Source organism: Nyctibius grandis, chromosome 10 (assembly GCF_013368605.1).
Source record: "Nyctibius grandis isolate bNycGra1 chromosome 10, bNycGra1.pri, whole genome shotgun sequence".
Taxonomy (NCBI): domain Eukaryota; kingdom Metazoa; phylum Chordata; class Aves; order Nyctibiiformes; family Nyctibiidae; genus Nyctibius; species Nyctibius grandis.
The window spans coordinates 24,480,647-24,507,791 of NC_090667.1; the positions used below are offsets into that span (position 1 = coordinate 24,480,647).

General features: G+C 46.7%; 1 protein-coding gene across 2 annotated transcripts in view; it reads right to left on the minus strand.

Moving 5' to 3' along the window:
• The window catches only part of GRIP2 (glutamate receptor interacting protein 2), a 90,310-nt gene that overhangs the window by 27,119 nt on the left and 36,046 nt on the right, over positions 1-27,145 (minus strand). For both annotated transcript variants that reach the window (XM_068408445.1, XM_068408443.1), the window contains exons 8-15: positions 21,959-22,106; positions 21,083-21,252; positions 16,925-17,050; positions 15,860-16,012; positions 15,450-15,636; positions 9,609-9,754; positions 8,869-8,949; positions 415-481 (exon numbers count right to left, since the gene is read on the minus strand). In XM_068408445.1, the coding sequence (XP_068264546.1) occupies positions 415-481; positions 8,869-8,949; positions 9,609-9,754; positions 15,450-15,636; positions 15,860-16,012; positions 16,925-17,050; positions 21,083-21,252; positions 21,959-22,106 (1,078 nt within the window). The remainder of the gene's footprint in view (positions 1-414; positions 482-8,868; positions 8,950-9,608; positions 9,755-15,449; positions 15,637-15,859; positions 16,013-16,924; positions 17,051-21,082; positions 21,253-21,958; positions 22,107-27,145) is intronic.

Genomic DNA, 27,145 nt, shown 5'->3' on the forward strand with positions numbered 1-27,145 from the left:
TTGCTATGAGGTGCTGGGATCAGAGGTGAAGTCAATAAATGCTGAGTTATTTGCACAGTTATCCACCAGTGCCCACAATTCACTCTGTTCACCTGAGCAGGAGCTGAGACAGAGCAAACTACCTGATGAGCCATAGCACCTTATGGGATATATGAAGCCCTTTACCACATGCTCTTAAATGCTAAACATTCATCTCCTATAGAGTCAGCAGACCTCTGAATCAGTGCCCTGGCCACCTTCTCCATTAGCTCAACTCCACTTGCTTCAATACAGTTTTTATTACAAACCCTACTGTGGTCTAAAACAAACCTCTAGGGTTCAGATCAAGTGCTACTGCTTGGGCTTCATTCCACCTCTCATTACTGGGCTGGACATTTTGCAATGGGTTTGGCAGATGGGAAATTCTGCACTCACCTGTGGGCTACGCTCCCCTTCTTGATGTCAGAGATGATCAAAGGCTCCCCAGGCTTTCTGCTTGCAGCTGCAAAGGAGACATATGGGTACAAAGTTTGTATTGAGTCTGCTGTCTAGGACAGGGATGGCTAATGGGGAGAAGGTGTTGTAAGGAAAGGGAATTTATATTCCTTTGACAAAATGATGCCTCACACTTGAACTCTGGAAGCCACACCAGGAAAATAAAAAAGAAGTGAATCCCTGCAAACGTTTGTTGACTGCCCTTTGCCCAAGTTAGCTCGCTGTTTCCTTCAGTCTCCTCCTGAAGGGGAGGACATGTGGTGTCCAGCAGCAAGAGGTGGGATTGCCCAGTCCCAGCACCGTTGAACACCCACTTGCCCACATCTCTGATGTGAGACAGCAAGTGAGTCAACAGCTATGGCAGTAGTCAGACATCAGCACTGCTGCCTAGGGAGTATCTAGCTGAGTGCTGTGGTTGATATAAGCATTTCTGTGTTCTTGAAGTAAAGTGGGCTGGGAAATTTTCCAGGTGGAAAATAACGCAGGAAGAATTAGGTAAAACACTATTTTCTAGCTGGTTCAGCTCCCCAGACCACTTCATCATACAACCAGATAAATCAGGGCTGGTCTCAGTGCTGGAGCTGGAAGGGGTGGTTTCCAGCTCTTCTCTCCCACCGACCCCTGATAACTTTTTCAGCCCACAAGTGATGCGAGTATGCATCTCTGGGAGCATCTGCATTTTCAAACTTGCCTGCAAGACCTGCTGCTCTCCTGAGTAACCAGAGTGAGATTTATGACTCAAACTCCTCCTGACCTCTCTGCCATCCACACCAAACATACGCCAAGAGCATCCTTTTCACCTGACATCACTCCCTCCTGCCTTGCTATGGGAATTGCATCATCTCATTTAAAGCTGACGGAGCTTCTCAGCAAAAACTGCATGGGAAGGAAGAAACTTGCTGCATTTGAAAGTATCAGGTGCAGGTCAGATTGAAATATCTGTGAGGCATGTGGCATCAACCACATAGAGATCCACCTGCCCAAACAGCAGTTAGAGAGCATCCCAGAAAGTCAGACATAAGGGATAAGTGATTCCTCTTACCAGCCTCTCTGTTCTAGATTTTTCTGTTGTTTACATTCATTTATGAGATTTAAAAACATATGTGCTAACCCATCACCTTTAAGGATACCCTCTCCCAGATATAACTAAACCTTCTGTACTGAACAGGGAGAAAAGACAGACAATCTCAGTTGTAACAGGGCTGAGTTTAAAAGTTAGGTCAGGCAGCAAAGAGCAGACCGTGACTGATTTTTTAATAGTCACAGCAGTGCGACAACTGAATGATACAGAGCCTGGAAGAATTATTTTCCCCATCTCTTACTGCAGCATGGTGCCAGGCAATTTTAGTCTGGACGCTCGTGTTCAGCTTGCGGTCACAGGTAGAAGAGAAGCAGATGGGTTGTGGAGATTCACCAAGGGCTTGTGCCTATATTCAACCTGTCTGTGTCATGGACCAGCCAGCAGATAGACTGACACACGCCCGGCAGCTGAGTGGTGGGAGGGAAGGATGAGGTGCAGCTTGCGTGGCTAAAATCATGGCAGAATCCTCCCTTGATTAAGAAGGCCACACAGCATGGACTAACAGCACAGTGGACGGAGATGTATTGCGCTGTTATTACTATTGCTGTTCTCTTTCTTCAATATAGGACACGTATTTGCTGCCGAGAGGTGCACAATGAGGTGGTCTGAGCAGTGGTGATGGGAGACCCTGTCAGCACACCCTAAGCCCTGGGTCAGACTGGCATTGCTGCATGTTTAATCGCTCCCTAGCCCGGTTCTGTCAAAACGATCCAGGTTAGCAAAAATACTTTTCCCCACGAGGTTTGTTTATTAGTTTCAAAGCAGAGGCAGCGTGACAGAAAGGGGTTAGGGAAGATCTCCACACTCCTGGTGGTGGGCTGGGGGGTGGACATCTCTAAACCTGACCCAGCCACAGCTGGAATGGTGTGTCCGGAGACCGCGAACACTCTAAAGAGCAAAGGAGGAGGAAAGGAAAGCGGGAAAAAAAAGAAAGAAATAAAAGAAAAGCAAGTATAGATAACAACATGCCTCGAGCTCTGCCGAAATGGTGTTCATCTCAGCATCTGCCTTACAAGCCCTGCGACACGCAGGGGGATCCTGCCCACAGTCAGTCTCTGAGCAGAGTGCGAGACCTCGTCCTTCTGCAGCTCCACAATAGGCATCAGTATTGAACATAGCACAAGCTTCCCGTATCAGAAGCAAGGGTGACAGACGGCTTTGTCCATTAGGAAACAAAGCAAGTTTTAAGGAAAAGTCATTCTGGGTTTTGTTTGCAGTTTTTTTGGAAGTTGTGCTTTCCAAACAGATTTTCTTGAGACCAGTTAAATGCAAGAGCCATGTACAACTGCATACAACTGTCCCTACCATCAGACTACCCAAACTTTAATAAATGGCAGCCCTCTGTTTTAAATAATCACTTAGTATAAAATGGAAAGGCTTTATAAAACCATCATTATTAGTCAGCACCTACAAATCTGAAGGGTAAGTTAGAGAGACTTAATGAACAATCATTCTCTCTCAAGAGGCATAAGATACAAAGTTAAGATAATGAAATCTCAAAGCACAGAACAGTCACTTGCTGTTTGCTTTAAAAACCAGTAGTTACTAACTCCATTAATTCACCTTTGGCACCCCAAAGCCCTTCCTGGCGCCCGAGGAGAGCGCCCAGCTGGGCTTCCTGCCCGTCAGCGGGGACCAGGCTGCCCCCAGCCGCTCCAGCCACCCTAGGACCCATGTTTTTAACAATCCTGGGCTGTTCAGGCAGGGTGACGACTGCCCTGTCTCCAGGCAGGAGAACTGCCATGTCACTGAAGTGGTGACTCAGTCAAGATAAGAGGCATTAGATATGTAGACCCCTGGTGAGGTTTTGGATACCATTTCCAATTTGCCTACAATTTTAAAAAAACATAAACTACCCTATTATTTTATTAGGGCTGCAGTCTTTGGAGTTAAGACGCTTGTACAGATGAGTAAAGCTGTTTCATCTGTTCATTTCTGCTGTCAGTGTGGTTATTTGTCTTCAAAGGACATTGCCTTGGTGATTCTGTTTGCTGCAGGAAGACATGGTTTGGACGCCCAGCCTTGCCTCTGAGTCTTGCTTTCCCATCTGTAAAATGGAGATGGCCGCAAAGGGAGTCGAGGGAAGAGATGGATGGAGAGACAGAGGCAGAAGCTGTTGTGCAGAAACCCACGCTTTCTCTCGGCAGGTGCTCTGGTTGTGACCTCCATCTGCCAGGGCAAACCACTTCATGTGGAAGTATGCTCCTTTTCAGATACGTTTGTATTTTTTCTGGGTTTACCAGTACAAAAGATAGTTTAAATCTGCTCCAGTGGCCCAGAGAAAGCTCCATAAATCAACAGCTGGTGAAGGTAGAGGCGTGAGGTGGGGGAGAAACTCAAAATGAAAACACTGCTTGGCAGCGGTGACAGGGAAGTGATAAAAAGGTGAATTGATCAATACTGTTATTTACTTTTTATAAATTGCTTTCAGTCTCTCACCACCTCTGCTGGGATTCTGGCTTGCTCGGCGTTTACTCTGTGATGGATGACGAGGCCAGAAACACATGTCCAGTTTGTGTTTTTAATAGAATGCATAATGACTGATACTGGTAAATTATTCCCCTCCAAGGAGCACAAGCACATATCTCACACGCATCAACCCGTTATGAATGCCCTTCGTTATTGACCAAGCCAAAGCAGCACTCTGCCAATGTGTAATTAAAGAAATTGTAATAATGCCGTAAGAATACATTTAAGAAAGCAAGCATATAAACAGGAAAAAAAAAATCAAAATCAGAAACCCAATAATCTCAGGATAGCTAAGGAATGAGAAGAGGAACAAAAGCAAATCAGAATTGTTTACAAAAAGCAGCAGTGAAAATCAAATTCCCAGTACCCAACTTTTTCCTCTATCACTCATTAGTTTTAGCAGCAGGTGCATAAATTATCAGTGCCTCTAGCAGGATATTTACCCCACCGCAGATCTGTTTCCTTTCAAAATCTCCAGGTAGCAAAACTGGGACAGAATATCCCACTTTGGTAAAAGCACCAGAGTGAATCAGCTGCAAATCTCAGCTGAAGCTGCAGGGTTAGCGAGGGGGTAGGACAGGAGGCTGCCGGGCACGCTGCCGCTTGCAGACACACTGTGCCGGGCTGGCAGCGGGTCCCAGGTTAATCCAGCGCCAGCAAAACTAGATTTGCTCGGCTCACAGATCCATCTTCTCTCTAGGACAGCGATTACACTGCTTAAGCTACTTAATCGAAGTTATCTATCTATCCAAACTCCGGTTTTATCACCCACAAGCAGATATACTACCTACTCCTTATCTGCAGTACTTCACACCAAGGGCACAGGAATTGATTTGTTAAGATATATAAAGGTAATTTGATAAACATGCTATATAAAGCATTAATGCATAGCTAAAATTAACAGTAATTTCAGTATCTGTTTAAACACCAACCACAACACATACGTACCCTGCAGTGAATTTCACAACTAGCCCTTGGAGAGGATATTTAAGACAGACAAGAAAAAAAAAAGAAAACACAAAAAGCAATCTTTTGTGTAATCAGCAATCATTTTCCAGAGGCTAATAACAAATCCATATCTTATTTTAAGAGGTCAGGTATTGAACATACAAGAACATATGACTATTAGCTTCTCGCTGTTGGAGATTTTAATTTGTAAGAGATTTACAGAAAACCTACAAAGGCATAACCGCATCATTAGAACTGAATGCAGCCAGCAAGATCAGAGCACTTGTGGCATGTCTTCTGCTAATGGAGATGAGTAGTTCAGGCTAACGAGAGCGCCGTCTTCACATCCCTGTGTGAAAAATCTCGGTTTGCGTGTTTTTGCATCCCCACCATTCAGAGCACCTCGGAGGTCTCTGCAAACAGCTGAGCTTCACAGCCCACACAGCCCTTTGAACCTCGTGGAGCAGAAAGGAGCGCACGCTCTTCCCTCTTCCATCAGAGCAGCTGTTTTACAAATAAATGCAGCCTTCTCCCTGGGGCAGAAACCAAGGCACTGGAGTATGGAGAAAATGAGAGTAATTTTGCTGGCTTTTTGTCCCTTCAGCCCTGGATGAAGTGCGTGGAAGCAGCGCACACGAGGCAGCTTCAGTGTTTTGCTTTGCTAATTTTCATTTCGCAAATGTAGGAGACTGCAATGAGGCCTGAGGGCACCGAGGTGCCACAGAAATACAAAGCACAGTCAGTGAGAGACTCATCCCTTGGATTTCCTATTCATCCTATGGGGAATGGAAGGGGAAATAACGCTATATGCAAATACTGGCATCATGTGTCTTAATTTGCTGTATGCCTTTGCCACGCTGTGTTTTAGCAGGAGCAAGAAACCTGTCTGCGTGCACACAGCCATGTGCACAGACCACAACTGGGGGCTTGCCCAGCCCAAGACTTCTCTTTCTAGCAAACCCTGAGACCTCAGAGAAGATGGCAAGTGCCCTCAGCAAACATCTGCCCCTCACCAGGAGCAAGCACAGACCCCCCTCTGTATGCTCATCCCAGAACCAGCACCAACTGCGCTCCTTGTACAAAAACGTCCTGGGTTTTCAGCCCTTTTATGAGGCTTTCCAGCAGATTTATGGTTCCTCCTGCAGTTAGCTCCATTACACTAATTCTTCCAACGCATCCATCAAGAATCCTGCTCTCCCCTCCTTTACTTAGCCCATCTCTCAATTAGCTCCGAGAGCCACAGCACAGCAAGAACTTGATCACTTTTATTTCTGTAGTGCTCCTCTGATGAGGTTGTAACACTTTCTGCCTGGGTAAGAAGGCAGTGGCAAACCTTCCTAGACAGAGGAATTAACTACAAATGAGCCTGCTGAAGCCAGGAGGTAAAACTCAACAAAAGCAACTCATCTTTCATCTACAGTGTAGCTGGACCACTATGTTTTAGAACAAATTCAATCTGTGGCCACAACAGTGTAGAGGGTCTTCTACTGACCCCTCTGGCTTGTCATCTCCTTAACCTGCCCCAGTTCTACAGAGTAGGGAACAGGAATCCAATGTGGGAGGGCCAGTGGACCAGTCCTCTATTTTACAACAGTAATTAAATGTCTTTCCTTATCAGAAGGAAAGCTGTAGAAGCCGTCTCTAGATCTATACGAGCATTCAAATCAGCAGAACTGGAGGTTACTGAGCAAAACAGAGTTATTTTTACCTCTTTTCTCTTGCTGCTTGCATCACACTCCTGCATGCACATCATGTCTCTGCAGGAGGCACTTACCATAAGGCTGCTTGCTTTGGTTTTAATGTTTGAAACTGGTATATTTACTGGTATATTTATCTGCCCAGTCACAGCCAGAGTGACAAAATGATGATCTAATCTGCTAAGAGTCATGTGGACATAGGCTTATGTGGGCTAATATATGAAAACAGAATTAGGATTCAACTAGCATTTCATCTTTGCCACCGCATTTTCTGGCTGTCTTTTACTACATTTGTAAATATAATTTTGGCTTTGACTCAGCAAAGGACTGAAATATATCTTAAGTTTATGCATATGTATTATTTAAACAATGTCCTGCAAACATGTTCAATAATCAAAAAGATCAAATCTATTATATTGCTAAAAAACTGCCGTGTAGTTGGATAATGGGTATCTGACTATTTAAAACCCAGGGGTCAGTTCCTTTTTATTTAGTGGTGATTTCAGAAAAGTGTGTGAAATCAATTTTTTAGACAAATTTCAAATGAAAACATTTTCAACACAAAAACACGTTTGAAGTGTAAATGCACAACTGAAGCAGATCCCATTTAAGTGAGACTCTACAAATAAAAACTAATACTCTTGCCAGCAACTCCCAGGATCGTTTTGCTCTCCAGCCCCAGATACAAACTAAGCTTTGACGCTTAAATGGGGTGAAACCCTGGCCATGCTCAAGCCAGAAGTTTTTTGCTACCAGATCCATCGTCCTAGGTTGCTACCTGGCAATGCCAACACCGCGGGCAGGGCAGCAGGCCGGGAACCCAGCGCAGGCTGGGCTGCACCGTGCCCCGCTCCCCCGTCAATGAAATGCCGTTACGGGCACCCCACTGCTTTTGGAAAGCGCTTTGATGTCTTCAGACAGTAATTGCTGCCAAGCCAAATGTGAAATACTGTGCTGTTATTTCTGAGGATTATCCTCATGGCACAAAGAGGGGAAGCTGGGAAGAGAGAGAAGAAACAACACAGGGTGCAAAGCCATCACCCTATCGATGTTCAAGTCGCTCCTGAGAATCACCCCACTTAGACCAGAACGCTTCCAATTAACTCACTGACTAATGCTGTAAATGCCAAGAGGTAATTGGAAATAGCTTATCTATTTTAATGAAACCTAGTTTTAAAGTGTCCCTGCCGACTCCATTCCCCAGACACAGCTGGGTCCACGCTCCTGAGGGCTTAGACGCAAGATCCCATTACTGCAGTTTCACAAGTTGCTTTGTTTCAGCTGAGAGGTGGTGGCAGCCTCTGGGCATGGCACATCTGAGATGATTCAACTCAGTTTACCCAGCAGTGAAAGAGGGATGGGTGACACGAGACCTGCTCACATTTGCCATAAAGGAAAAATTCACTGATGCAAGGCATAACAAGACCCCAAGTTAGCCAGAAATTTGGGATGGATCTGCCTATATCATCCCCTTACAGCACCCTCTCCAAAGAGGCTAAAAGGTCTTTAAATGAAAAATACGCTTCAAAAGAGAAACAAAGATAATTAATCAAGAGCAAGCAGAGAAGAGAGAAAAGAAAGAAAAAGGTTTATGTCTCATTCTCTCAGTGCCCACCAAGTCCTGGCACGTGGATCTCCTCTTCCATGGCTGAGGTTAGTCACTGCAAGGACTCCTGTCAAACCCTGCCCAGCACCCTCCTGTCCCTAAAGTGCCTCCCCCCCACCTCTAAGGCTCACCACCATCTTCATCATCATCCTCCTTCTCTTGGCATTTTCCCTTCTCTACCCTTCAAGCTGTGGGTCACCTCACACTTGCTCTCCTCCCTCCACCTCTCCCTGCAATGGTCCCACCAGACCCAGGCAATTCTTTTTTAAAAGGAACATAATACAGCTGTAAGCAAGGAAATAAAAATAATATTACTAATAATATAATACAATATAAGTCCACGGCACAGACCAACTGATCAGTTGAGATGCACCCTTTGCCCCAACCCTTCATGCAGCTGCTTTTCTCTGTGGCTACCAGCTTGTGGAGGCAGGAACCACACATCTAATTCAGTTTGGGATAAATCACAAGCACTGCGAGCGCTACCAGGAAACCCCACGTAATCTTATCTCTCTCTGTTGGGCCCCTCTGATGTGCCAGAGTGAAAAGCAGCGGCTCTTGCAACTGCTAGTGCAAGTCTGAGCAATACTTACAGCTGATTGTAATTCCAAGCTCTACACCCCTTTTCTTGGGCAATTTAACGTGGAAAGTACCACTGCTGGGTATGACAGACTCTATAAAATCAAAAACAGACAAAAAAATAAAATAGGAGAAAAGAGAGAGTTTTCAGTTGCATGGATGGTTTCTTTGGAACTAACAAAAACAAGCCCATAAAACTCAGCTTTGTGGGTTCAAATAAGGTTGTTATTTGAGGCCCTGCAGACTTCAGGTTAAAATTTGGATTCTCATTAAAAATACATGTTCCAAACGTCAAGCGAAGTGCTCACATCACACTGTATTTCAGGACTGAGGCAGCTCTGTCAATGTAAAAGGAAAAAAACTTTTTTTTTTTGGTAATACAAAGCTGCACTTTAGCCCCAGCCAAGAGCTTTGGCTCCCTCCTTGCTTCAAGGCCATAAATGAATATAAATATTATTCATATTAATGGGCAAATATTTAAAGTGCAGGTGGCCTCTTCATCTACTCCTTAGGCTTATCTCAGCCAAGTGGCGAGAACAAGGCATTTATGAAGGGATCAGAAGGACCTTCCATCTTGGTGCACATTAGAGAACAACGAGAAATGGAAAAGGTCCCCACAGGGTCCTCACTCTTCCCTCTGAGCTCTAGCAAAAACCTCATGTATTTGTGTGAATACATTCCCTCCTATGGGTTAGCAAAGACACTGGCAGAGTCCAGCTGGTAGTGAGGAGCAGCAATTCCTTTGGCAACATACCTGCAACATCAAATTCAATCTCAAGCACCACTTTGTTCGTGAGTGCAGCATCACGCAAAAGCTGATTAGCTTCCTCCATAGTCCCATCCTCAGTCGCAATGCCGTTGATAGAAAGGACTCTGTCTCCTACTTGTAGCAGCCCACACCTGCAGTCCACATTGGAAAAAGAGGGAAAGGGGACAAGGAGGCAAGGAAAAGGGGGAAAGGAGAAAAAAACAACCCCATAACCAGCCATGAGTTACTTTTGCCAGGCAAATCTGTTACAAGACACACAGAGTAGTGACAAATCCTGCAGAAGTGGCCCCAAAGAGAAGATAACTCATTCTGCAATGCTCATCCCAGTGCCAAGAGCCCCTAGACGGTCACAGGGCAGCAAACCGTTGTGGTTTGCTTAAGTTCAGACATACTTTGCTCCTAAATAACCATTTTTGGTCGTACTTCCTGCAACTCCCAGGAAAAAGAAGTAACCCTCACCTTCCTAAAAGTCAACATCATGGCCAAGAGATGAGTGATGAATGCAAGGGCATGTGCCCTCCTACCCTATCTAACGGTACATGTCTCTTTCCATGTGCCTGCTCTCTCTGAAACCCAAACTAATAGCACTGAAAATTGCACGGATTCCTCTGCTTAATACATGGCAAATACTGAAGCTACAATCCAATGAACTCACTGAAATGTCTCAGCAAATTGCATAATCATTTATCCCTTGTAATTGCATTTCTGGAAGCCAAATGTACATTGGTACTGTTTAACTACCTTGAAAGGTCAATATTATTCCAATGCAATAGCCCACAAGTATAACCACAACTGGCACTTTGGGGTTTTTGGTTTAGACCCACTTCTTCCAAGAGCACAGATCAGCAGGTTTTTTTTACTTTGGAAGAAAAACAATTATGGCAAGGCTATATTGGAGATATACTGCTACAGCATAGTTTGTCTCTTGGGACCCCACTGTATTTATAAGCAAGGTTTATTCACACATGAACCTCTACATTTCTACATTCACTACCCACTCTCTTCCCTTTTTTTTTTATTTATAATATACTGTAACGTCAGCAAGACAATCTTCCAAGTTACTGAGCTGGCCCATGGCTCTACAAAATCAAGGCTGTGGTATTCCCTGTGACCGGTCATGGGCAATGGGTTGTTCATCTTCTTTCTCCTCCACACCCTTCATCAGATGTTCGCTATAACCACATCTTTTCAGGTTTTCCACTCATCACCTGTCTATCAGGCTGTCCACTTGAGCAGAGCTTGGGAAACCATTCCTCTTCCATCACTAACATAAGCTACAGAGTGGTCTCCAAAATAGCTTGGGGGTTATGGGAACAAGGCTAAGGTTCACCTCTACATTTGGAGTTATTTTACCACAAAGATTTCCCAGAGGGCATCAGCTATCCTGTTTTAAGCCTTCTCCAGAGAACCTTTATTCCCTGCTCTTTAATGATCAAGCACATCCTTTGCCCTCTCCTTTCTAGATGTCAGCTTCCACTGATATTTCACAGAAGACAGCTTGTTTTTTACTAATCCTTCCAGCCACTCTTCATCACTCACACCCAATTCAATTGTAAGAAAACAAGGTACCGCAGCTTGCGGGCACGTGAAGATAATATCAAAGGCAATGGACACTGGCTGTATTGTTCACCTCCAAACAACAGGACACATATGAAAGCCCAGGTTATCAAGAAAAATGAACAAGCACAACACTTTTTGCCGGTGGCCTATCAAAAGGTGAGATATGAGCAAGTTTGGAGAGAGCCTAGGGAGGTTATTTTACTGGTAGGAAGGTGTTAAACTTGCAGTTTAACTAAAGACTGCTGCCTGAGTTCATGCCACCCATGGAAAAGCTGGTTATTTTATGAGATGTAAATTCAGAAGTGTTTGTTGAAGGAGACTTGGATTAGGACAGACAACTCTATGGTGTATAAATGAAACCACCCTTGCGAATAAATTACATCAAGTTTAATTACAGTCCTTTACTGGACTTGTGGATATGTGGCCACATAGATGCGCTTGGAAATATCAGCTTCTAAATACGAAGCAGCAAAGGAGCACGACAAAGACGCCTCCTCCAGCGCCAAGAGCTCTCTTGCTATGGCCAAAATGCACCTTTCAGAGAGGAGGGATCAACATCGGCATCACACAGACAACATTTTGTCATTTCAAGGTCACACAAGGACACAGCCCATTTTGGAACCACTGTTTCAGCCGCAAGGGCTGGGAGATCACAGGATACTTTTACTCAGCATCAAAGCAAACATGTGCCACCTTTCCCACCAGAGCTGCCTTCTCACAAAAAAAACATTTCTTATGTTTCTTCACTCAAGGTAGATTTCCCTGGGTATTTTACAGCCAATAGCTCTGTTCAGTCAGAAGTATTTTATTTCTTTTACTGTTAGCCTCAGTCAATCACGGTTGTTTAAGCCCCAGTCTTAGAGGTTTATAAAAGTTTGTGAAGTGAAGCCACAACCTTCTGGCTCCCTCCACAAGTGCAAGGAGACCCAATGTGCTTTGTTAACTCTTCAGAATAATTCCAGAGACACCAGTTTCCAACTGTCATGTGCTCTCACACCAGGAGAAGGGCCCTGGGAGCCAAGGCTCCTGCAGACATCTCCTTGGCTCTGCTGTGGAATCCTGCATGAACCTTTTGGGTGGCTTTCCCAAAGAGAGGGCATTTGTCTCAGAGATGCAGAGTCTAACATCAGAGCTCACAAAGTGCTTTGAGATTATGGGAGGAGTGCTTTAAAATCAGAAAGAATTGGGCATCTCCTGGAGTGAAAGACAGCCCTTTGGATGTGTTGGAGTCCATGATGGGAATGTCTCCCTGGGGTTGCAGAGGTTTGCATTTTGGTGTGACTCATTCCTTGGGCTCAAAGACAGCAACAGAGCAGTGGAGGTATCTTGCTAGATGCAGAGCAGTGCAATTTCAAGCCTCAGGCAGGATACACACTGAGGATCTCGCTCAGCATCATCAGCATCTGTGTGGTCACTTCAGCTGTGGGGTAAGTGGCAGCAGCTGTGATCATGGCCACATTGCTGGCTGCAGAAACCATCCATCATGCTCTTACACACCCCTGAGTTGGCCTGCACAGGTCAGATGTACACAGCTGTGTATGTCTGTACATCTGTGGGCGGTCCCAGCCGCCAAAAGATCAAAGCTTTGCTGACAGCTTCACCCAGCTGCTAAACTTTCCTTTTGCAAACTATTCGTACTCAAAAGCCAGAAACACAATGATCAAACAACTGTGTCTGAGCAGAGCTAGAAAACATGTAACTCAGCAGGAAGCACTGATTTTGGATACCGGGATGGAGAAGCCAGATACTCTCCCACTGCTGTCAATGACAGCTGGAGGAGGAAGGACACAAAAGCTGCGTGTTTCAAGGCAGCCAAGAGGGGACATCAGGCATCTTCCTAATTCCACCCTCCCTGCTGATAACAGAGTCTGAATCACCGTCTCTTTTCGAGCCCAAAGGCTTCATCTTGCACCCAGGAAACAAAACAACAGGTGGGGAGGGAGGTCTATTAGAGGGTATTGGCTGTAAAACAAATTACAAGTCAGGGAGGTGAGAGCTTTTGCTTCAAACTGCCTGCCACAAGCTAGCACGAAGCAGATAAAAAATGTGAGGCAGCCCAACCTCCCTGAAAAGAGGATGATGCTGTCCTCCTCCTTAGTAACACTCAAATTTGCTAGATATACAAGAGGCAGCTCCTCCACGGCAAGCCAGATGGACAAAGCGATTGTGGATCATGCCCTTCTCCAACAGCACATTCAGATTCACAGGTCTTGCACAGAAGCGTGCAAACATGCAGGACAGACCCCGGCTGCTGAGCCTGATCCCCGTATCTCACTCTTTTTTTGCATTCACCCTCTTTTGCAAAGGGCAATAACCGCAGCACAAGAAAGAGCACAGCCCAACCTCATCCGAGAGCCCGGCCTGGTGAGGGGGAGAAAAATGGCTCTAATGTCTTGGGCTGCAGCTACAGCAGAACCGCTCAAGGGCAGGGAATAAGGTATCTTGGAAAGATGGAGCAAATAAGCTCCGTGGGATAGCAAGAAGCAAAAAGTGAAAAGAAAACATAAAACTGCCTTTTTCACCTCACTGCAAACCCAGTGCACATATCACTTAAGATGGGGAGGAAAGACAGCATTTTCTGCCAGCTAGGAAGAGCATCAAGGTCTAGGAAAGGAAGAAACACACCACAGAGATTTAATCCCCAAATCAAATCCAGGCTGCAAAGACAGAGAGGGTGGCTCCCTGTCACCAGAAAGCAGAAGGCAGCAGCCAGGAGAGCACATGTCCTGCTGGGTGGGCAGCCGAGAGGGAGAGCGGCGTGTGTGACACATTAGAGCCAAGCAAGACCGCGCTGCAAGTCTTTGCTTTCGCTCCAGGCTTGGCAAGAGGATAAAGCAAAGCCAGGCAGATTTCAGCACATCTCCCTCCTCCCCTGGGACAGCAGGCTTTGTTGCTGCCTGATTTATAAAAGGAGTTCCATGCTTTGCAACGTGAGCCAAATTCACCCTGGTAATAGAGGATATAAATACCAAAACTCCATCACTTTCATTTTCAAACCCTGTTTGGAAACAAACAAACAAACAAAAGGCGTAAGAGACTTAACCTGTATCACTCAGGACAACACTTTTTCCTGTGCCAGCCCCTTGTCCCTGTCCTCCCACAGACACAAGCGCCAAGCACTCATGCTCCTCCCTGCCTCTGCATCGGCCGCCTGGCAAAGCTGCCCCACAGAGAGACCGGTCTGCACAGCAAGGACCTGCATGTCCTTTTGCAGATGCTTTCCCTGCCATACTGCTCCTCCATGGGTTTAATCCATGTGCTCTTTTCCCAGGCTGGCTTGGGGACACCAACCACCAGCACATGCTGATGAGGCCCCAGCAGACTTCTCCTCCCAAGGAAGGCTCTGCAGAAGGTGCTGAGCACTGACACTTCATTGCACCTCCAGCACCCCTAGGCAGGACAGACCACCAGTGGAAATCACAGGCAGGAAGAGAAACCAGCATGGGGGCATAAGTGCCAGCTCACTCACCTCTCACTATTTCATCTGCCTAACGAACCCAGCCCTCCTTTCCACCCCACAAGAGCTCAAGCTGTGCTGGGACCTCGTCTGTTTAGTAACAAAAACCTTGCTAGAGGACTTCTACATTGTCACACAGACTTTAAATCCAGCCAGCAAGGGTACTGGAAAAAGTATAGCCAGAGCTCCTGAGCCGGGGCTGGGCGGACGGAGGAATCACTGCTCCCAGTACCCCCCGGGGGTGACATGCAGCAGGCAACGCCATAATGCCACTCCTCAGTTCTGCTCTTTTCCCAGCACTGTAGAGCCAAAAGCAAGAGTGCTTAAATGCAGCACCTACCTGCTCCTCAACCAGAGCCCTCCTCTGCAGTTCACAACCTTGGCTTTAAGGCCAATTTATATACCTGAGCTCTGCTACAATGAAACCAGGCAAAAAACACTTTGCTGGACCCACTTGTTTAGATCTTTCCCCTTTCTGCACCCAGACAAAAGCTTTACCTTGCAAAGAAAAAGGAAAAAAAAAAACAAAGGCATGGGAATGGCGCTCTCACACAGACACACGCTCCCTTCCTCCTCCTCCCAGAACAGCCGCAGCCTGGTGCGAAGATGTTCACCTGGGATGCGAGGGAGGCCACGGTCAGCCGACGAGTGCAGAAATGGCAGTGACAGTAAACCATGCCCAGTGAAGAATGGGAGATATTACAAGGATGATAGTAAATATCTAAATGAGCCTCTGAGGAGAGAAAACAAACCAAACCATGAAATGTTCAGCAGCAGCACCATCAGCATCCAAGGGCAAGGTCTCTAACCTCTCTGCTGGGCTGTCGGGCTCAATAAAACGGACGAGAGGTGGGGAAGACAGGGTTTCTGTAGCAAAGATGCCTCCCTGGAGCTGAAGTCCGAAGCCATTCAAAGGGTCTCCCCTGAGCACCACCTCTGTCATCTCCGTGTGGACTATCTGCCCGCCAGGACCCACCGTGCTGGAGGCCAGTGACACTGAGAGGAGGAGAGAGGCAGAAGGTCAGGGTAGCCACAGTCAACATAGCAGATCTGGTCACAGACCTCAGTCTGGCAGTGGTGGGGACAGTGACTGAGGATGAGGGAGGCACTGACAGTGCTGAGATGAGAAGTCCTACCCCAGCTAACAGTCAACAATAAGGACAGCAAGGCAAGCATGCATGCCCCATCCAACCCAGCTCCAGCCCACCACCACTCTTACGTGAGCTCTTGTGCTCCTTCTTCTTCTGCCTCCTCCTCAGCATGGTGGTGCGGGGGCTCATGGGGTGGGAGCTGCGAGGTAGCGTGTTCGAGTTCTGGCAAGTGAAGCCCTGTGCGTTCATGGTGGGAGGCGAGAAGCTGGCAGCCACCAGAGCTGGGGAAATAGAGAGGGTGTTAAGGATGTGCACAGAGAAGTGCAGCAGTGGGTTCACCTAACAGGTGTTCATCAAACACCTAAAGGGTTTAGACTAGCTCCTGCTTCCCAGCTCCAGGGCTCAAGACAACGTGAGAAGCTTGTCCTGGGCTTGCAGCTCCAGGAGAGCTGTGAGAGTGGGCTTGGACTCCAGATGGACAATGCTCTCTGGTGTGCAGTGACTGGGCTGCCTGTCACAGCAACATCCGGGCCACCAGGTGAGATATGCATCATGGATGCAGGGCAGCCAACAGCAGGTTGGCACGATGGCACTAATGAACCTTAAATACATAGAAAGAGAAACCGCAGCTTGAACCTGAGCTGCTGGGCAACTGGACTGCCCTGTTTGCTTCCCAACACACAGTGTAATGTTTCCTCCATATCTTGAGGGATAAGACAAGAAACCCAGGGCTGAACAGCACCTGCTTCCTGCAAGAGATGGGCTTACAGACAGATTTTTAAAGCAACCATAACCCTGCTGCAAATGTGCTGTGTGGCACCAGGGAGGTTTATCACGTTGGTTTATCACCAACTACGTGTTGGTTTATCACGTTCCTATGCGCCACCTCTTTGTCCCACAGCAACTCATTTTTGCCCTTGCCCGTATGAAACCGGGCACTGGGGTGTGGGGTTAGAGGATGGCAGCATGGGTCTGCCCAGCACACCGTTCTCACTGCAGCTACCAGGTCTGCATGTGCAGGGCTGCAGATACTGCTTTTACACCTCAGCACTGGACTTGTGAAAACAGACCCAGGTGACCGAGGAGGAAATGAGTGACACTCGTGGCTACAGAGCTGTGTATTAAGGAAATGGAGGGGCACAACATCCATGAACACACGCAGGGATGAGGGCAACGCTGTGCGCTGAGGTTACATTTGCAGTAATCCTGTCCAGGCGTCTGGTTCCAAGTGGGCGTCTTGCAGTGCCCAGGGTGGTGGGTGTGACAGTAGTTGACACAGGGGTCCCAGCAGTGGTGGTGGTCACTCTTCTGCACCTTGACTGATGGCACCCAGGGGAGCAGAATCACCACAGGCATGGAGAAGAAGTGAGAAAAAGAAAAGGTAAGAAGCATAAGCCAGGAGGTTGTAGAAAAGAGCCTTATGCTGGCTCTGAACAAGTCAGGATCCAGCCACAGCATGTCAAGCACCAGCAGCGAAAATGCCTCCCCACGTAACCCCATGACACTTAATGCAAAGCGGCAGAAATCCACCCTTTCCCCATAAAACACTCCACGTCCTGAGCCAACGGCCTGACTAAGCCGTGCTGGCAGCACACAGATGTCATGACCATTTGCAGTCTGTTGTGCGACACGCAGAAGCTCCCTCCAGCCACACGTTCCCTGCAGAGGCCAGCAGCGTCCTCCAACAGCACCGGGGAAACCTCCTTGTGCTGCTTCCCACCTTGGTGCAGGAGCTGCCCTCCCGAGGACAAGGCTCAACACCTTCCTCACGTGCCAAGGATTGCTTTGAGCACTTTGCTTGGCTTCAGCGTTTGGTTGTTTAGCGGCTGCTCTTGGCCAGGAATCCATCGCAGGGTGCACATAGGATGAAAGAGAGGAGGAGCAGAAGGGCCGCCTCCAGCTCACCAGAACAAAAGGGGTTGTATACACCGCTGCTTAAAGGCAATTACAGAGTGCCACCGACACAGGAAAAGATGCCAACGCTGTGGCAAACAGTAAATTAAAGCATGGCACCAACGTGGCAGACTCTATTCATGGTCACACAAATGCTTTAGCTTCAACCCTAACCCCAGCACACGTTGGCAGAAATCTGTTGCAGCGTCACATCCATCATCTGGAAACCCCTTGTGCCAGGAACTGTGGCTTTGCGACATCAGGTCACGATGCCACAAGTCTCCTCTGAAGTACCTCAAACACCTCCCCCAGGCACAGGTCCCTTCTCTGTTCTCCCTGACCCCCCTTTTGCCCCTGGGCAGCACAGGGTCTGTTTGGTTTTCCTTGCACAGCAGCGTTGGGTTTTCTCTCCTGAGTCTCTGTACCATGGCGTCTGGATCTATTTTATTCCTAGAGGAATTACTGGCTAACAAGCAAGATTACAAGCACCTTTTTTATTCAGCTAAGCATGAACGGCATCCCACAGCAGAGCATCACTGCAGCCACGAGTTACCCCAGAGCTCTGAACCTCGCAAGCACTTGCACTGACTGGCAACCACCCTTCCAGGATGAGATCTCCTCCAGGCTCTGTGGCCTCCAAGTAGGCAGAAACGCTGCCAGCACTGGTACTATCAGAGCTTTCTGAGGGTGCAAACCTGGGACAGGGACTCAGTTTATTTAGTGAGTCCACCCAGAGATCTCATCTAAAGGTCATCTGTTAGTGCCTTTAACAGTGGAAATCCATTTTTCTTGTGTGCATCACAGGGATCAAATCATTTAGGTCAGGTTTTCCAACCAATACAGTGATTACATTTAGTCTTTGCTAAACATTTAGTGAGTTCAGCACTTAGTCTATCAAGCTTTTAAAAAATACACTTCCAGCTCCAGGGTTTCTATTTTGTGGATTCAAAAGTAAATTCAGAGCCGGGCAGCTTTTAAAAACAAAAAACAAATTAATAAATGCAGATATATCTAGATAAAAAGGAAAGTTCTTATTAAAATTAAACACTTTGAACATGAGGGACAGAACTTATGGGCATATATACAAAATCATTTAATCCATTTATAGTAATTAAAAATCTCCCATTTATCTATAAATTCTTAGCTCATATCTGACAAGAGAAAAAAGTGCCTCTAAAACTCAGCTGTCAGTGTATTGGGGAAGGGGAGAGAAGAGATTTTGGACAATTGAGTGATAAAAACCTACAACAGCCTTCCCCAAGCTTTCGCACATCATCGCTGCCTGAGGAAACCCATTCATCCCAGCACCGCTCCTGAGGTCCATCCACTCCCGTGGATCTTGTGAGCAGGGTGTAATCCTCCCACAAACTCTCCAGATGCCCTCAGAGCCACAGAGAAAGCAAACTCAGTTTGACAAATCCAGTGCTTCAGCATTAGACCGTATTTTTGCATTGCGGCTGCAGCTTCAGAACCCTCTCTCCCTCCTCAATAACTGGATTTTGATTGCACGAGAAGCCACGTTTGAAAAATATAATGACAAGCTCCATACAGGCACACGCTGGAAGGACTCAGCAATGCACATGCTGAACAGGGATGCGTCTGCACAGTCTGCTCTCCTCGGCTGCTTTCCCCAGGCTTCCCTCTCCTGCCAACCATGACAGTTTGCTTTTACATGGCCCATTTTTCCTTACTGCCCCTGTTTGTTTCCATAAACTCAGGAAAAGCAGCCTGGGGAGTTGGCACTCGGTGCCTGGAGCAGAAGGCAGCGTCTCGCTCAGGTCCAAACGCAGTTTGTCAACTTTGGTGCAGTTCCTCGGCTGCTCACCGTGGGCTGACTGGTACCATGCTTGGTTGCACCACTGACAAACACTGCTTTGTGAGCTGCTCCTCTTGCCCAAAGCGCTCTCCCTTCTGTCCCCATCACCTCCCTTTCCCATCCCCATCAGCACTGGTGAAGGTGTAAGCCCAAGCACTGGTCTCCAACCACACACCTCTGCCTCCTAACAGCTGTGTGGATGAACAGCACCCTTTCCTATGACCCTTCACACATGTTAAAGAGTTTAATCAAAAGTAGGAACAATTGTTATATCCCTTATTTTTCATATTCATGTGTTGCAATTGTTCTCCTAAGTTTGTGAATTTCTGCCACAGCAAACTGATCTGATGTATGGAGGCTGGGGTAAAAAGCCTCTGAACACACTGAGCTGTCCTTCTACACATCCTCCTTCTCCTGAGCTGCTGCTGAATGCATATATTCTGAAAGGAGATTAGGACCGGGGCACTAATGGAAGGAGGAGAATAGTTCATTTTAACAGCCATTGAAAAAGGATTATAGCGTTCCATTTTTTCCTGGGCACAAAGGTCAAGTCATCCATCCCCTTTGTTAAACCACTTTAATTCTGCACAAATTGGACTGGACATGTAAGGGATTTATTTCTAGACATGGAGATGTTATTAGATTTCATATTTCACCACATCACATTAAAGAAGACAACACAGATATTTTCTTCCTTTCCCCAAACTGCCCTAGAAGAGAATGGAAAGAAGAGCTGTGCCTAGGGCTACTGTGCACCAATATTATTAAAATGCATATCCCTGAGAGAAAAGTGATTGAAAATGGTTGCAAAAGGGGCTGGTACTGAACAGCCACACCTGAAACACGTGAATTACAAGACCACCAGTACAGACTGTAACAAAACTGCAAGCAAGAGTTGCAACAAATCTATTAGTACTGAGGCCACAGTCACAATGAAATTTATATGAGAGCCTGAGTCAGCCTCTCGTGTGGATGGAGAAACTAAAGGTGGGCAGCAAGGACGCTCACCAGGGTGAATTCCTAATGACATTTACAGGCATTTTGGGCTTGATTTACCTGGAGCCAGGATTTTTTCATAGTATTTCTTTGGTGGGGGTGGTGGAAAGCAGCAGCCACAGATGCATTCACTCTACCCTGGCTGCTCAGACACAGCTGCCATTCAAACAGGCTGATCCAGAAGATGAACACTGACGTTACAGCTTTGTTTCCTAAGGAAGTCCAGCAGGACCCTGCCTAGCTACTGACACATAGGCTTTACAAAGCCGTACCAGGCATCAGCAAATGAAAACTGGGTTTGGAAATACATTTGCCAGCACCAAGGCTGTTTTCCTCCCTCTCCATTAAGGTCTCTTATCTGAGGTACTAAGGAAGCAGCTTGCACAGCACTCAGCACTGCAAAACCCTGGGATTCCCAACTCCAATGTCCCCATTCAAGCACAGATGTTACCTTTTTTTTCCTATTCACATCCTTGAAGAACATCATCTAATCACATGCATTTCATCAAAACATCTTTTTTTTTTTTTTCCTCCACAGATGTCTCTCCTCGGAGTCTGTTGCCAGCATTCAAAAGCAGCAAGAAGCCCAGTAGGGACCTCAAGTGAGTTTTGAGGGCAACCAACAGTGTTTGCATGGAGGACACACCTGTTTCTGGAGGCTTCAAAGGCAGCCTGCTTTGGTGAACTGGTAATATCTCCAGCTTGACATTTTCTGAAGTGGCAGCTAAAAGCTGAGTTGCCTCTAATAAGGAGCAGTGCTCTGTGCTCGTGCCATCAATGGAGAGAATATGGTCACCAACATGCAACGCACCACATCTGCAAAGGAAACAGCAAGAGAGATAATTACACACATGGCCAAAATCCACATCCTTAGAGTTGAGAGCAGAAACATATAAAATCCAACTGTGAATTCATGTGAATTTTTTTCATATCTCAATTTTTTACTTCCAATTTGAACCTTAGGTTCAAGCATTGCCCAAAACACCAACTAAGATGGTTCATGCTTGAGTCAGTGATGCTGGTGCCTTGGGAAAGATCTTTTAAGTTTTTAATAGCGCCCACTCACAGCTAGTCTGGATGGCTGAGGGCTCACCCAGCAGTGTAGTTAAGTCCTACGAGCCAGCAGTTCAGCTCAGCAACATGACTAACCACAGCTAGGGTTGTGTAATGGTCTGCCTTTCTGCACCCCCATGTAAAGGGTGACTAGTTGACTTGCCCACCAAGAAAAGGCTCTAGCCAGAAGTCTCCAGAATAGGTGTTTGCCATTCCATGGCTCCAGGGCAGTCAGATCTGAGGTTTTTAAACAGAGCTCAGCTTTCACATGCAGTGAGTTACATTCATTCCCGGTGAGGAGTGTCCACTGGCATTGGGTCAGATATTTTTAGTACACTTAGTGCTAAGAACATGTGGACATGGCTATTTCAAGGCAAGGCAGGGAAGAATGGTATATAACTAACAAGGGGACAAAAAAGCAGTGGATAAGGGAAAAGCAGAGCTAGGAGCAGCCTCTTCAGATCTGTACCTGTCCACCACGCTGGCTGGCTTGATCTTGTCGATGACAATGACCTGCTTGTTCCGGTGTGTGGTTGTCATCAGTGTGATTCCTAGTGTAGACCCTGGAGTCTTTGCTATTTCAACTAGTAAAGGACCTGAAGCATTTGCTACAGTATCTGCAAAACAAGAAAGCATCTGAAGACACTTCTCATACAGCTTTTTCCATTTCTCAATGGTTGGCCAACAGTGCTGACTTGCCGTGTGTATCAGCAAACCTGTAGTTTGGACATCCTACAGCCTGTGTCACGCAGTAACTTAACAAAGAAGTAAACTCAAGAAGCAAAATTGCTTCTGCACAAAATATATATTATAATGAAGTGAAGAGATATTACAGCAATTCACTCATGGAAACAACCCCCTTGCCTCTTTTCTTGGGGTTAAATAGTAAGACTGATTGCTCAAAGGCTGCACAGCAGTCACATCAACAGTATTGAAAGCACAAAAAAGGAAGATCAGAAGGCACAAAGAATCAGGAATCCACTTTCTGAAGTACTTGTAAGTCGTGTGTGCAGATGACCAGCTCACAATCCAGCAAATCCTGTGTGCTCCAACACAAGCTCCAAAATATCACCTCAGCTGCTCATTTCAGCTCCTCCAGTGCGACAGTGGGAGAAGAGACACAGAGCCACCTACTCGCATGCTTACAAAAGCCTCCTCTCTCCCATCAGACAATAGGGGGTAACTCATGTTTAAAAGATGCATTTCTGCAATACGCTTAATAGACGCTGTAAGTGAGACTATGAAACTCCTACGAAATTGCACCTGTTAGCATAAGCCTGCACCATACCTATTCATCTCTTCTGAGGAAGGGAGAGGCAAAAGAAAGCCTGTGTCTCTGGCTGATCAGACAGAAATTCCCTCCAACTCTATTACACACACTTGCTTGCAGATTACCTAAAGCCATCATAAAGAGGCTGGATTCACAAATGTGTTATCACCACCAGACATCCCACAACCAGCATCCCATGTGTAGTTTGACTCCCCCACACAAAAGCACTTCATGGAAACCCAGCCATCCACTCCGAAGGAAAGGCCAGCAGAGCCCTCTGGGAGCTTGATGCCTCCTCAGCCCTTAATTATTCACAGTAAGGCTTTTCTCTTCCAAAGCTATGCTCCACTAAAAATGCTGATGCTACCTGGCTCCAAAACTTGATGCATGGCTCATTCTTTCTCTCTGATAAACAGGAGCATTGATGCAGATCTCGGAAGCTAAGCTGCAGCAAGGTCTCTCCTAAAATTTGTTGAAGGTGCTAGGTCTCTGGAGACAGAAATTTCCCTTGGAAATTTCCCCTGGGGATCAGCGAGGGGATGTTCAGGCTCTGGTCTTTGTTCAGGCACTAGCCTTTTTTTCCCAGGGGAGGAAGGAGGAGGAATGAGCCATGTTAAAGGTTACACAGGCTTCAAAATAAACACTGTTTATTCTTATTGAAAATAACCACTAAGGAGACCTGCAGGCCCTGGCAAAAAGTACAGCCCCATTCAATCAAAAGATACACAAAGCACCCAGCTAAAGCCTGCGGAAGGTGCACTTAAGCCTTCGTTAGCAAAGGAAGCACCAAGAGACTGAGGATCTCTTCCAACAGCAAACACCAGCTACATGGTGGTTTTGAAGCCAGTGTGTCCAGCACATATCCTCTGAAGACAGACAGAAACTTAGATATCTCCAGCTGAAGGGACGGAGATAGGGAAAAAAAACATGGGAAAAATCTTGCTGGAGTGGTAGACCTTTCTTTGCAAGGAAAATACCTACTGCTCGTGGTTTTACCCAGTGTCCAAGCTTCTCAGCTTTGCCACGTGTTTCCCAGAGCAGGTCTCGGCACAATGATGAGAGAAAAGGGCTTTGGGTACCTTCTTTGGGTACCTTCTGCCATGCCCGGCCCTAGGTATAAATAAGACTGTAGGAAATCACAGCCCTGCCTCCAGCCCAAGGTCCCTCCTCCTACTGCACACAGCCCGGGCCACCCCATCATCCCTTTTAATTCTCATCTCCAGTGGCATAGATGTGAATTGCTCCAAATCCATTTTATATAGGCATTTGTTGGGGAAATACCAGCCAAGCCTCTGTTAATTATTCTAGGGTAAGATTTGGCTCAAATCAAAGGTCAGGAGTCTGCAATTTAGCAATATTTGTGAGGTGTGATTAAATGGGACTATTACACTCAAGCTAATTTAAAAGCATCACGGAGAGGCCAGGGTAGGCCATGCAACAACCTTGCTGTAGGGATTCAACTGGTGTTGCTGCTTTGGCACCACAAGGTGTTTCTGCACCATTGCGCACGGCTGCAACCTCACCAGCATCTGTGGAAGAGCCATCCGCGGCTCTCCTGCGTTTCACGGCAAATCTCACCTTACTTAATGCAAGATCCTTTCTCACAAGCCAAGAGAGTCTAAGCAGTTGTTCTGGAGGCTCAGCATTCACGAGATATTCAACTCAAATGCTGTTCATCATGTACTGAGGGCCAAAAATCACACCATTGCAGAACAAGCATCACTGAGGCCAGTGACACCGAGCTTAATATGGACACAGCAGCTTGCATCATTTCTCTAGGGCTTTTTTACCAAGGAACAGAAAAAAAAACACGTATGCATATGCTGCCTTGCACTGCTGTGCAGATTTTCATGTAAGGGTTTGAAAGTGTTTTGCAAGCAATGAATTGTGCTTCCCAGCGCAGGATGGTACCATTTTACAGACTGGGAAACTGAGGCACGGCTGTCATACAACTTGTCTAAAACTACATGCTTGTTCAGTGGATAGTCAGACAGGGTCCAGAAGAGGATCCCTCTCCCGTTCCCCTTTGCTGGATGAATGATGTTACATCTCCTGACATTGCTGGGGGGAAAGCACCTATGTTATCTTCATCCTTCACATACAATTGTTTTAGTAACCAAATAAACCCTTAAGCTCTCCACCTTTTTGAAGACATCTGCTCTTTTTAGGTGGCATTGACTAAATGAATAGGATAAATAAATTGGATAGGATCCTGTAAAAATTCAGTATCAGCAGCTCTGGCCTGAATCAGTCCCCGGGAGCCCAGTTAACATCTGATCCCAAATCCTGCCTCCATTTTTCCTTCCAAACTCAAATTCCAGCCATTTCAAAATGTTCAAGTGGAAATTCAGCAGCCGCCAGGTGACTCAATACAGTGCTAATCAACCCTCTAATCTTCTCCGTCAAAACAGAAAGAGGAAAGCCTACCAAAACTTGCTCCAGCACAGAAAATCCCATTGCCCTGTCCACCTGGCTGACCCCAGGAGAACAGAAAGGGCCGTGCAAAACCTGCTCACACCCATATGCTTGAGGGGGACTCACCAATATCATGACAAATACAAGGGAAGCAGAGTCTGCTCCAGGCAGTCAGACATCCCAGTGCCGAAGGTACAGGAGAGCTGGTTACCCCACCACTCACAGGCTGGGGGTGGGCAGGTGTTTTCTTAAAGATCTTTCTCTCAACAGCTTATTTTGGAGGAAAAACTGCAGGTTTTTTTCCCTAAGGAGAGATGCTCTTGTAACCAGGCTGGAAATTGTTCTGAGCATTTGCCAGGGGCTAAGTGAGGTGTGTCAGTAGGGAAGATTTTTTCCTCTGTTGTAATGCACTTAGGGGGAGAGGAAGGGAAAAAGGAAAAAGGAAAAAGGAAAAAGGAAAAAGGAAAAAGGAAAAAGGAAAAAGGAAAAAGGAAAAAGGAAAAAGAAAGGAAAAAAGTAAAAAGTAAAAAGTAAAAAGGAAAAAGGAAAAAGGAAAAAGGAAAAAGGAAAAAGGAAAAAGGAAAAAGGAAAAAGGAAAAAGGAAAAAGGAAAAAGGAAAAAGGAAAAAGGAAAAAGGAAAAAGGAAAAAGGAAAAAGGAAAAAGGAATGCCCCTTGCAAATGCAAAGAAAATAAACCAAAACCTCCTAGAAGAACCAAACAAGGGAGCTTCCCCCTTCCTGACACAGCCCAGTGACTCATGATCCTTCTGGCTTCAGAGGCATAGGGAGGCTTTTGATGGGCTCCTCTTCAGGCCCTACCCCCTGACACCACTCAGCAGATGCCAAGCGGTCACCCATTTGTAGGACACAGACCCTACCAGCCCCCCACTCCATCAGCAGGAAAGCCCCGCAGGCCTAAAAATCTCCAGCCTAAAAACGAATGGGCAGAGGGGCAGCCAGGGGAAGGGAGAGGAGGAGGATACAGCAAAATCACTTTGCTCATTCCTCGTCCCTGGCAAAGAGCTTCCCCCCTCCATGAGCCAACCCTAAAGGCTTGCAGCCCACGTCATGGCACACACAGCTTATTCAAATGCCACCAGTTTCTGGCTGAGCAGTTTATTTGTTGGGGGTTTTCTCTTTTTCTCCCATTTTTAAAAGGCCCACAAGATAGAGTGTCACCACTGGAAAGCATCTGTTTATTGCAGCGTTTACGTGGCTTCAGCAAAGGGCAGAGTCTTTCCCGATGCCCAAGGGAGGAGCATGCCCCGTTCGCACTCCTTTTAAATGGAAATTGCAGATTAAATGAATTCCTTTGGTGGCCTTGAGAAATCTCAGCCAATTTGATTAAAAGCCTGCCATGGCCCCGTCCTACGCCGGCCTCCCCTGTGAAAGCCCGACAGCTGGGGGATGCTCAGTGGTGGTGGCAAGCAGCAGCCACATCCCTCGCACGAAGAGCAGGGCTGGCCCCGTGCAGCTCATCATTTTGGCTGAGAAACCACCCAGCCAGCTGGGAAACGCCGTGATTCAACACTCCCCCACAGCAGCCTTGGTCTCTCACCCAGTACAGATGCGAAAAAATAACTTTCCCTCCTTGAGGGTCAGCCCACACGACCCCGGTGCATATGGCTGCAGTGGACAGCGAGCGCGATGCAAAAGCCTCTATTTTTCCTGGGGATGAACAGGCCAAGCACCACTTCATGGTGGTATCCCCAGCTCTTAGAACGAATCAAGTGAACTGTGTGGCCACATGTCCCCCCAGCACCTTCACCAGGTTTTCAAAACAGGAATTAGGAGTGTTCCCTTCAGGCTAATAACATCCTCACATGGCTTCCAGCAGCTGCTCTTCCCTTCCCTCATCATCTTGCCATGGCTGGTAAAGAGAATGTCTGTAAGAGCTGTGATTTGGGGATGATGCACTCATCTCCTGCTGCAGTTATTAGCTGTTTTCTGGCAGAAGTGTCTGCAGAGATT